Here is an 11950-nt window from a genome sequence, read left to right as displayed (position 1 = left end):
ATGCTGTTCATGCCAAAATATCTCATAAGAGACATCTTGTGTCTTCCAAACTCAGATCAGGAAGTAATGATACATGAGGGGCGGAGAAGTGTGCATGTGTACATGAATGTATTACACAGATGGAAAAAGTTTTAGCCCCGCACAGACTCTAGAGATGACAATGCTGGTCTGTTCGATGGTTAGTCGGTCAGCCGCTTCGGTCCAGACTGTATTATTTCTAAAGCTTTTGGAGGAATTGATATGAAATTATGTGATATGAAAGCAAACAGCAAATTTGGATTCAGGCCAAAACTGTGAAGCCACACAGCAGGAAACATGCCTGATCTGGGTGTGTAGGTGGCAATACCTGTTTTGTATAAATGCTGACATGAAAGCATTCAGCAGCCACATCATTTTTACATTCAGTAACAGCATGGAAGGAGATTATTTCTTTCAGTTGTGTAATAGTTGTTTCCTTTCAGCTATGTTTTGATTCAGAAATGTCTCTTTCTGTTTCCCCCACATTTAGTTTCCATTTGTATGTCATGTAATGTTTCCTGTTTGACTCGTGTTACGAAGGTTAACCTGCAAAACAAGAAGACTCTAAATCAGCTGACAGTACATCAAAAAGGCAGTCGTATAGCAATAACATGACAAATGCCGCAGTGTTCCTCCCATTACCTCATTATGGTGGCATAATGATGGGAGCTGACATCATGCACACACGCCACTGATTTCTTCCTTCGTGCTGCTTTTCAACAGCATGTTATTAACATCATTTAAAGTTTCCTCCACAGTCATATACCCCCATCTCGCTGGACATGTGGATGAGGAGACAGAGTGCATTGTTCTGCTATGAGCCCAGCTGGATTCAATGGCTGTGAGCAGACCCAGTGGTGCAGCAGTTACAGTAGACTCAGTCACACAGGTGGCAGGGAAATTACAGTGTACACATACTTGTAGTTTGGACGTCTTCCACTTGTGGAAGCCAATAAAGACTGCGTAGGCTACTGCCAATGGCTGCAAAAGCTATAGTTGGATGTAGAAGTCTGGGCTATGCCAAGATATTGCTCACCATGCACAGAACAATACTGTATGTTTTAATGGTCGGATTCAATAAAATAATGAGGCTGGTTCCATTAGATCCTTACAGAATATCTTTTTCAGAAGTTGGTGCACCAGAACCAATTAAACTCTCAACAATAGCTCTATTGTCTCTGCTTGTATACAATCGCATGTCAACCAAAACCACCTAAATACTACAACTTGTCTAGCCACTTCCTGGTCAGCAAAATTACAGCATTATAAAACCCCTTTTTTTGGTACATCACATACCATATGGGTATAGTGTAAACACCAGCTCTGACGCTTCCTGATTACAAATGGTCATTTAGATCAAACCATAAGTCGGTGAAGCTCGATTGTTAGATGTAAAAAAACACAGAAATGTAGTAGAAATATGTCCCTGCAGCTCTGAAAGGACTTTGTTTTGTGTTGTCTTTGTGTTGCCATGTGTCTGAGCGGTCTCTTACTTCCTTCTCTGTTCTCATGTTTTACACAGGGTGTGCAGTTTAACTATAAATCTCCTGGCTGGTGTCATCACAGAGGTCCGGTGGACTGCTGCTAAATTCGAAAAGTGGTGGACGATTTATTCAGATCTTTTACTTTAGGAAAAGCAGCAATACCACCAAATAAAAATACAAAAATAAAAGAGGGTAAGTATGATCAAAAAACTTTACTTTAAGTCTGGTTCTTGCAGAATGGCAACTGTCTTGTCCTGCAGTTGAGATGGTGATTACATAAATATTTATTACTGCTGAGTAATTTGAATGTGCCATATAATAATGTATCATTTTTTACATCCACATTGAAGTAAATTTGGGTGATGTAAAAAAAAAAAAAAAAAAAAGATTTACATCAGAGTTTTACCTCTTTCTATAGGGCATAGTGTGTTCTAAACTCCTTTGTATATTATATATATATTTATTCTTCGGGTCACTGCATATTTAAAAGTGCAAAGGTAAGGGCAACTGGAAGTTCTTCAGTTCATAAATGAAGAAGCCTTGCAGATGAAAAACAAACATGTCAAATTAGAGAATTGCTATATTTGTAGGATTGTTTAAAAGGTTTGTTTTTGTTCTTATTTAAACTGTTATGACTTAGATTCTTCATAAAACTGTCTTTGAATGTGGTGTTTGAATGCCTGGTGATGACTGTGCAAAATGAAATGTGTCTCATTACTTCAGCTCCGGGTGTATGGTCCAGACTTGCAGTTTTCATGAGAGGCAACATATTTGTTCACATCAAGACACTGATTGATGCATCGGTGGCAAAATATGGAATTGCCTGCAAGCCTGAAAGTGTGTTATTGCACACCAGAGTGAGAACTATTAATGTTAAAACCACATCAAGGAGCAACACTAATTATCACAGCTATTTTCCTTATTTCTATGGAGATTCATTTTTTTGTACTTTGAACAGAGCTGTGTTCAATCTACTTTTGTTGCAACTAACATAGTAGTTATACACACGGCACATAGCCGTACTGTGTGCACTGACATGCATTGCACATCTACCGAAAAGAAGTCACACTTACACACACAAACAGTGAGATGATGGATTAATAGTTGAGGAGTGGTCAGACGGCTGCCGGCCCTCCAGGGAGCCGACCTGAGGCAGAGAGGCCACCCAATCACAGCAAAGTGCAGTTGCTGTATTTGTAACCCTGTGGATATGACACCCTGCAGATACAGTATGCCATACTTCCTTTACTGCTTAAAGTCATGCTTTATACAGGTGTGACAAGGCAGACCTTATCTGACTGCTAATGTTACAGACGTTTGAATAGTTTATTCAAATCACTTCAAAAGTACCAGCTGAATATTGGATCGAAGTGTGATTGATGACAGATTAACAGAAGCTATGAATTCATTATGAATAAATCATTGAACTAAAAGTAAATTTCACTTGATTAATCTGGTGATGCTTTACAGTGGTGCTGTGATTAATGGACGAACAATCTGTAGTCAGAAAAACCTAATGAAATTAGAATTTGAAATGTTGTTTCATTTGAATAGTCAGCCACTGGTGCAAATAGCAAATCGATCCCTCTGTGTCGGTAAATGCTCAATGCATTTCATCACTCCAGTTTCAAATTATACGACATTATACAAAGCCCATCGATCCATTGATGGAATATTACACTCAGACTGTCAGCTGAGGCACCGTGTTGACTTTTTGTTACTGCGTTATAAAACACATTTATGAGTACTACTGCACATTTGTTTCATCAGCGATTAGGAACACATTGACCGTAAAATCACATCAAGAGACATATCACTGCTTGAAAATCAACATTAGTCACAGGGATTAGATATCCAATCTGAAAGACTGACTTTGAGGATTAGTCACCATGGAGGAGGAACACGGTTGTTTGAAGCTGAATGAGGGTTTATTGTTACACCTTTTGATTCCTGCGTAGGTGCATGAGACTGTATCATGTCAAACACAGCTTTGTGCTATCAAAACAAACCCGGAAACAGCCAAATTCATCTCAGCATAGCTGTCTCAGAACAAATCCTATGCTGTGACTGATGGCTGGGAGGGATTGTCAAGGTAATATTAAAGTCTTAGGTGCACAGATCCTTTTCACAGTGGAGACTTCTGACGAGATGACTCATATAGTATTGTACAAATAGCCTATAATGTGTATGCGTTGTGTCTGTGTGTGTGAATGTGTCTGTAACTGACAGCTTCCATTCAGTGGTCCCATTGCAGTTTTTCACATCCTATTTCACTGCATGTTTGCTCAGCTGTAGCCTATGAATGTTTACCACACTGAATATTTGTTAAAATTATAGATTTTATCCAAAGAAACATCACAAAAAAAGTCTACCAAAACATCAGGTGAATAGAGCTTGGTCTCTATGAATTACTGGGGAGAATTTTTCAAAATGACAGCAGGGTGCATTGTAATTATTTTGGAGGAATTTATACAGGCAGTTCATATTTTTATCAGGATGTAACATCATTATTTACGGAGAAACACTTTTATTCGTACAAAAACTTTTCTCCACAGATAGATGAACCGGAAATAAATTGGTTGTTCACAAATAGATTTATGTGCTCCTCGTAAATTTATATTCTCATGAATAAACACCAGCCTGTGGTACCAAATAATATGAAGACAATGTTAATTTCACAAAAGTCAGTTAAGATGGATGCTTGTTTTATCTCCTAGTTACAGTAATTGAAAAGTGTGTTATCTTATTATGCTTTTTTTTCTTTTTCTTTTTCTATTAGTATTGTAACAACAGTTGCCCATTGAAGTCTGATATTTCCGGCAGCATTTGAAGGCAGCAAACGAGTGCGTCAGATCTTGTCACGTGTCACAGCCCCGCGAAAAACTCAACTGAAGAGGGACGTTAGCAGGTAAAAACAAGACTAACGTGAATTCAAACACAGTTATCTCTTTGGCATACGTTAAATTATGCTATTTTAATTACATTTTTTCTTTAAAACATTTCTCTGTTTGCTAATTACTAAACGAAGTCACTCGTGTTTGTTAGTTTTAGCAAATATAATTGAATTTGAGCTAATGTTGGCTATCGGCTAAAGTTAGAAAACAGGAAACGCTTTAGTACTTTGTAATGATGTGGAATTTAATCCCCAAATGTTAACATTCATTGTTTTTGATCATATTTGTTTCACTTTATTGGACAGAGTCTGTAAATCCAATACAAAGTGGACCGGAAGGATATAATGAATAAACAAGATGGCGGCTCAGACCTACATTGCCGTTTCTGAGCTTCATCCCAGCTTCTCTCATCCGGTGAGTTCAGAGGGATTTGAGCCAATGTCCTTCTTGTAGATGTCCTTTAAACAAAACAATCGGATATTTCTTTCAGTTGTCATACACGACAGTAGTGGGTTTTTTTTGTTTGTTTTATAACATGTTGAATTATTAAAATGCTCACACATCCTGTCATTGTTCTTGTCATGTTTTTTTTTTTTTTTTTTCAGAAAGTGGCAGGCATCATCATTGGAAAATCTGATGTCAAAAGCTTCCCTGACAGAAAAAGTTGGTATCAGTGTCTTGTACACCAGCTCCCTCTGCTGGTGATGATGTTTCATACTCTTTGAGCCTACCTGTCTGCTTTTTCTCAGTTCCCTAACCAAACCCACATGTCTGAATTTCAGATATTGGTGTAGACAGATTTGCTTTTGGCTTCACCATTAAGGACTCGCCCGACTTCTTCATCAACGTGTCCGCCTGGGGAAACGATGGATACATCAACGGACTTGCCAACAGCTTCAGCATTGGTGACTGTGGTGAGGAAGTCTCTCTCTAAGTTCCCACAAGCCTTTAAAATGTGTGGATCTGGGGGGGGGGGATATACATTTTAGTTTTGTTTTTGAAATGCCACAAAGGTGATTAGTTTTATGTTAATATGTAGTATTCAGATGAATCACAATTCTACCAAATGAAGCTATTTATTTGTTGTTTACTCAAAAAAAGCTGCCAATTTTGAGTATTTGAGTGTCAGCCATTTACATCTAAACACTATCATCTCTTGATGAATGACTAGAGACACTTTGTGATGTATTTCTTAGCTTGCAGAGTAGAAATCAGACTACACAAAAAAAATATCGTGACGAGAAAAGATGGAGTAACCATGCTTAGAAAATGAAAACATGCACACTTTGAATTATCAGGGAACAGAACTGTTTATAATTTTGTTTTTCAGTCACAATTGAAAACCCTTTAATTGCCAACAAAGACCCGGAGAAAGGAGACAGATTCTGCCCTTCAACACCAACGTAACTAAAACTTTGAATACAAATCTTAATCATCTTCATCCTATGTCTTTTAGATGGCTGGAGGGGAAAGTGAGGCAAACACGATGTAATGCTGTGTAAAGTATGATGTAACGGTGTGTAAAGATGGAGGACTCACCGTATCTGCTGTGGTCTCAGCCCTTACAGGCTGCTGCTGACGGAGGCTCATTCCCAGGTGCGTCTGTGCGCTGACATGGACACCGTCGACAGGCTGCTGCCATTCATTCACCTGCCCGTTAAGGACTCCACAGATTTCTACTCTCTGGGAGACATAGTGGCCAACGGGCAAAAGCTGGATGGCTCCGTGATAAATATACTGGCTGTAGTGAAACTGGTAGGTCACGTCAAGGTCGCAGTCTCTCACTATAAAATAGTATTCAAAATAAAGTTTCTCAAGCTTTTATATTATGTAGTTCAAGCATTCCTAGGAGCTATCTTTCTCAGGGTTTTGTCATTTACTTGTGCCAACATTTTCTTCAAGCCTGCCTCATCTACATTTACTGAGCTCAGAGGTTTCCTGTGTTTCCCAGAATGCTTTTCTGTATACATGGAGACAATAGAACGATGGTGTTGACTACAACACGTCAGAGAACAACACTGGTGTGTGCAGCAAAGAGGGTCGTAAAGAAAGTTAAGCATTTTGAGAAATACAAGTATTAGCTTTCTTGACAAGTAAAAGATTTAATTCTGTTCAGCTTTATTTATACAGTGCTTAGTGATCCCAGGGCACTTTACATCGTAAGGTTGAGACCTTCATAGAGAGAAACCCAATAATTCAACAAGTCTGCACGAGCAACAGTGGGAAGGAAAGACTCCTTTTTGATAGAAAGAAAACTTCCAACCTCCACCGAGACCACTGGGGGGAGAGGAAAGAACACCATAAGAAAAGAGATAAAAGATCAATATTATTCTGATTTCTGTATGTTAAAAATGAAGTTATCACATTAGCTTAGTTTAGCTGGCTCTGTCCGAAGCTTATAAAATCTGCCTTTCAGCAACTAACACGTTATGTCTCGTTCGTTCAGTCTGTATAAAAACAGAAGTGTAAATATGTCATTTGTATATTTTTTGGCCTGAAAGTTATAACTTGTGGAATTCCGAGATTTATAGCAGCTGGATTTTATGATCTTACTAACTGCTGGCTGCTACTTACTTACAGCTCAGACATCAGAGTTTTATTTATCTTAAAATCTACTGTTACTCTCGGAAAGAAAGTCATGAAGTACATTTCTCAAAAGCATCGGACGACTTTCCATACTTGTCTATAAAGCCAGTCTTGGTGGCAAAAAGAGTTATTAGCTATTTTTCTGTGATTTAAAAATAAAACAGTGGTGTCAGCACATCCACTAGCTGGATTTATTATATTTAGGGTGGAAGTTTCCTTTAAAACTTAAAGGTCTCCAGTTGTTTTTGTAAATACTTAATTTTCAGAAACTCCATTTTTCCTAAGCAGAATTTTTAGCAATCTATGCAGCTGCATTTATTGGCTCACGGTGTAGTTTGATGCCCAATAAATTATCCAAAGAAGGAGAGAAGAGATAGAGTTCAAATACATTTCATAGTTCTTTTATATGAACAACTGACTCCCATTAAGGACAAAAAAATGTGTGTTCATGATTTGCCATAAAAAATAAGTAGCAGTTAGTGAATCAACTGTGGTTCAAACTGGTCATGAAATTTGTCGGATATCCCTGATTGTTGAGACTTTGTTTCTCAAACTGTACAATCGATAAAGTCATTTAGAAACCAGAAAGTATTTCCCAACTTGGTTTTTCTCCACAGCGGGTGCTGCTATGGTGGAAAATAGGCTGTTAAAAGTTTTTCTGAGTTGAAAAACATTAAGAAAGGAGGAGAGGGCAATTAAAAAGTGGTGCGATGTAACATCATAACAGGAGGTCATGGAAAAGTCATGAAACCTGTCAGCGCGGTGGCGAGACGCCTGATAAGCACGAAGAGGGACGTTTTTGACAATGAGTGAGAACGCGGAGCAAATATTTCTACAGTTAAAACAACTCTGAAAATCAAATATGTCAGCGTTTTCTAAGCGTACCTGATTCATATCTGGTAGATTTCCAAGCAGGATGGAGGTTTGTGTGCGTGGTCACGTTGTGAACGCTGGTTGTCGGCTTGGAACGTAGCGGCTCGCCGTAACGGCTGTAAAGACGCGCTTTAAAGTTCACCGGGAGGCCGAGCCGCCGAGCGCCGCTGCGTTTTGTTCTGTTACACGAAGGGAAGATGCTCCGATAGGAGCTTCACATGATTCTGTTTACGTTTTCAGATCGGAGAGATGAAGCAGTTCGCCACTTCAGACGGACGCAGAGGCCAGAGGTTGGAAGTGAAGCTCTTTGATGACTGCGTCTCCTCCTTCCCCCTCGTCTGGTCCGTCAGCTCGTTTCGGAAAATGAATCGAGATTTATGACTTTTGTTGCTTTTGCGCCATGTTCCATCTTATTGCCTCTTGGCTCACCACAGCTTCACTTTGGTGACACGAAGCTGTAGATTAACCCGCTGAACTGCATGTGTGTTTGATTTCACCGCGCTCCCCTCCCCCCCCCCACCACCCCCGAGTGACTCTCTGACCTTTGTTTCACTCGCAGCTGGGACAGAGAGGCCATTCAGCTCATGCAAACTGTGATACCCAAGGAGACGGGTAGGTTAACGACCTCGGCCACAAAATGAATCTTTATTTAACTGTTGTTCCTGCCTGTCGTGTCCCATTAACATACCGTACCGCAGAGGAACACGGCGGTGGATATCCGAGATGTGACTGCGTGTTTATGTTTGAGATTACTTACTGTTGTTTTAACTGTTACTCTTCCTTCAAAGTCCTCTTCATCGCCGACGCCAAGATTAGCTTTGACAGCTTTCGCAGCGGCATGGTGGCAACCGTTAACTCGAAAAGCATCGTCACTGTCAATCCTGGTAAGAGATCACAGCAACGTTTACAAAACGCACAAGATCCAATCGAGACTTATATTGTGTTGAAATACTGTTCTAGGACCAAACAGCACAGTGCAAGAACAGAATGTTTTCAGAGAGGATTAAATGTCAAAGTCAGTCTTGATTAATGTTGTCAGACACCAGAGAGGCCAGCCTGCTGTTCAGCTACGCTAAAGAGGTGTCTGAGTCCGGGGGTCTGGATCAGGATGAGACACAGGAGGATATGCCTGGTAAGTCATTCTCATTACAATCAAGTCTTGCTGTATCTTAATGTCAAAGAGCCGCTGAATTTAAAACCGTACGAGCTCTTATTACCTCCACTTTTTCTTCTTGGATCACACAGCAAAGGACCATATACTACTACTACTACTACTACGAAGGAATTTCTTTAAACGTGACACAAACGTTCACAGGTTGGACTCAAGAAAGAACTGACAGGATGTTGGGGATCAAAGGTCAAAAGGTCACCGACCTCACGTCTCTCCCATCCGTCCATCCGAGTCTCGTGAACACAATATTTAGTTAAGTTCACTTGGACTCCAAGATGAACCGATAGGTCACAGATCAAGGTCACGTGACCTCTCGTCCATCACCTGTTGTGAATATAATGTCTCAGGAACGTCTCCGGGGTAGTTCTTCAAATGTGACACAAACACTCACTTTGGACTCAAGGATGAACTGGTTAGATTTTGGGAGGCAAAGGTAAAGGAACTGTGACCTCACAAAATGTGTTTGCGGCCATCAAGAATTAATCCACTAAATATAATAAAACAAGATCAAATGATGACATTTTATATCCACTGTGACATCAAAATGTTCTTCTAAAACATGTGGTTGGCAGATGTGTAAAACCACGAGAGGTCAGATCTTTTTTTCTTTTTCTTTTCCTTGGGATTTGTCGACAACAGAACGACACGTAGTAAATCACCCTCCTTTTTCCCGATGTAACGCATCATATTATTAGACGACAAAGTCTCAGCCTGCATCACAGACCCGCAGTCAGTCGTGGATTTACGCTGCTGTTTTGGTCTCTGCAGTGGAGTCCATCACTGACGTGTACACAGTGAGCCAGCTGAAGCAGAAGGCCCAAGAAAATCCAGACGTTTTCTTTGGCATCACATACAGCTTCATCTCCAAGCTCGACCTCGACTCTTCTGTTTCGAAAGTCATCAGGACACGGTGGTGAGTTCGCAGAGTGGATGAATTACTACTTCACTACAGATTACTGTGTATATCTGTATGTATATATATATATATATATATATATATATACAGTGAACCCTCGTTTATCGCGGGGGTTACGTTCCAAATAGAGACCGTGATAAGTGAAATCCGTGAAGTAGGAACCTTTATTTTTTTTACAATTATTATACAATGAAATACTCCATAATACATTGAAACCAAAGAACAAAACCTTTTTACAGGCCCAAGCATTTGTTTAACAAATAAAAGTACTGTATAAATGTTTTTTTTTTTATAAATAACTACTGTACTGTAAAATAATAATTTGAATCATCAATACGAACTGAAGGCTTCAAATTGCTGAGATCGGCACCGCCCCACTGCGACCCGAGTCATTGGATTAGAACGGGAGGAAATGAAAAATGATTATGAAAACAAATACAAAGTACAGTAGGACAAATAGTGACTCGTGTATTTCACTGCTCTTCTGACTGAGCCGCTGCATCCTGACTCCGCTCTGCAGCGGTTCTTTCTTCTAAAGCCGGCGGTGCAGGTGTGGTTTTTCGAGAGAAGAACGTAGTTATCGGTAGTTGTTGTCGCTCTTTTTTCTTCTGGGCAAAAAGATTCTTATAAACCGACATGCCACCATCGATTATTTTTAATTTGGCAAGCTGTTTTACGTACGTGTACATATTAAACCGCAACGTTATTGACAAACAGGTAGAGAAGAAGCGGAGAGACTGTTTAGCCAATCAGAATGCAGAACACAATGCACGATGCAAATCCGTGAAGCAGCGAGACCGTGAAAGGTGAACCGCGTTATAGCGAGGGTTCACTGTATATATAATCTAATCAGTACTGTTCTGTCTCAGCTCCAGGTGTAAGTTCCAGGTGACTGAGGACATGCAGAGCTGCACCAACCAGCTGTGTCCAGGCAGGGATCAGGCTTTTTCAGCCGCCACAGACTTCGACCTCCTGGTGGACTTGACGGACCACACGGGCACCCTGCCCGCCTGCAACCTCAGAAGCCCAGTGGCAGAAAAGACACTCGGCTGCACGGTCATTACCACTTCACAGAGCACAGAGAGTCCGCTTCAGTTACAAATGTAGTGTAAATATATACAGTAGCAGGGTACAAGACAACTGGAGGGAAGCGTGTCGCTCCTGTTGAAAGACCACACTGCTGCATTTTTCTGTTCCTTGCTCTGTTCTGAGCTAAGCTGTGGATGATGTCTGTGCTGAGACTAACAGCATTTCCCTTTCTGCAGACAGAGGAGTTCGCCAGTTTGAACGATGACGAGCGGACTGCAATGAAGTGGACATTTCTTTTGGAGAGATGCAAAGTATATGTGAAGGTACTGTCGCTTTTGAGTCGGTGCCGTGCGGGTCGGATATAAAAACGTATCAAATATTTTTAAAAAAATCTCCTGTCATGTTTTTTAGATCCTCCCCTCTGCTAAGAGGAAGTCTGGGATCCAGGGGTCGATCCTGGCCGGCTCACTGGCAGATCCAGGAGAGGTGAAGCAGCACATGTCGGCCCTGCAGCGACTCTGAGCAGGAGAGCAAATATGTTGCAGTTGCCTGTTTTACATGCTGCTCGGTACAAAGTGTACTGAGATGTTAATAAGGACAATAGGCATTCGAGCTTTCAGTTTTTAGGAAAGATAAATTATCTGCATTATTTATTTAACTTATTTATCTAAATGTATTTATTTAAAAAAAAAAAAAAAAAAAACATGTTGGCTGCTTTGATTGTTACATCTGTGTTAAATAAACTAACTTGATAAAAAAAACAGTATTATGTAAGTTTGTTATGTCTCAAATAGATTGATCAATCTTTTTGTTCCACATCCAAAACACCTAACTAAAGCTACTCAGCCACGTTGGTGCCACATAAACATTCATAGACTGCATTTAAAACTGCTTTTCATTTTACAAATCGACATTGCATATATTATTTTAAAATGTAATGTGAAACCGACACCACATCTTCCTTCTTTAAATTTTATAT

General features: G+C 40.1%; 1 protein-coding gene across 1 annotated transcript; it reads left to right on the top strand.

Moving 5' to 3' along the window:
• The first annotated feature begins 4704 nt into the window (after positions 1-4704).
• meiob (meiosis specific with OB-fold) lies at positions 4705-11713 on the top strand. The gene is made up of 13 exons (XM_069691335.1): positions 4705-4810; positions 5002-5059; positions 5179-5310; positions 5727-5799; positions 5956-6151; positions 8096-8196; positions 8415-8467; positions 8644-8739; positions 8895-8987; positions 9795-9939; positions 10812-10998; positions 11208-11294; positions 11383-11713. The coding sequence occupies exons 1-13, from the start codon at positions 4754-4756 to the stop codon at positions 11491-11493; spliced, it is 1389 nt and encodes a 462-aa protein (XP_069547436.1). The 5' UTR covers positions 4705-4753; the 3' UTR covers positions 11494-11713.
• Positions 11714-11950: the final 237 nt, after the last annotated feature.

The sequence above is a fragment of the Brachyistius frenatus genome, unplaced genomic scaffold (assembly GCF_029030835.1).
Source record: "Brachyistius frenatus isolate BFR_SWC_R1_liver_20210118 unplaced genomic scaffold, ASM2903083v1 Contig_11, whole genome shotgun sequence".
Taxonomy (NCBI): Eukaryota; Metazoa; Chordata; class Actinopteri; family Embiotocidae; genus Brachyistius; species Brachyistius frenatus.
Note: the sequence above shows the minus strand (reverse complement) of the source record. Positions and strands in the feature narration are given on the sequence as shown.

What these genes read in the sequence shown, in the direction of transcription:
- meiob (XM_069691335.1), top strand. Translation starts at nt 4,754, where the DNA reads ATGGCGGCTCAGACCTACATTGCCGTTTCTGAGCTTCATCCCAGCTTC. An exon ending in CATCGTCACTGTCAATCCTG is followed by an intron (nt 8,740 to 8,894) that starts GTAAGAGATCAC and finishes TAATGTTGTCAG; the next exon opens with ACACCAGAGAGGCCAGCCTG. An exon ending in AAAGTCATCAGGACACGGTG is followed by an intron (nt 9,940 to 10,811) that starts GTGAGTTCGCAG and finishes GTTCTGTCTCAG; the next exon opens with CTCCAGGTGTAAGTTCCAGG.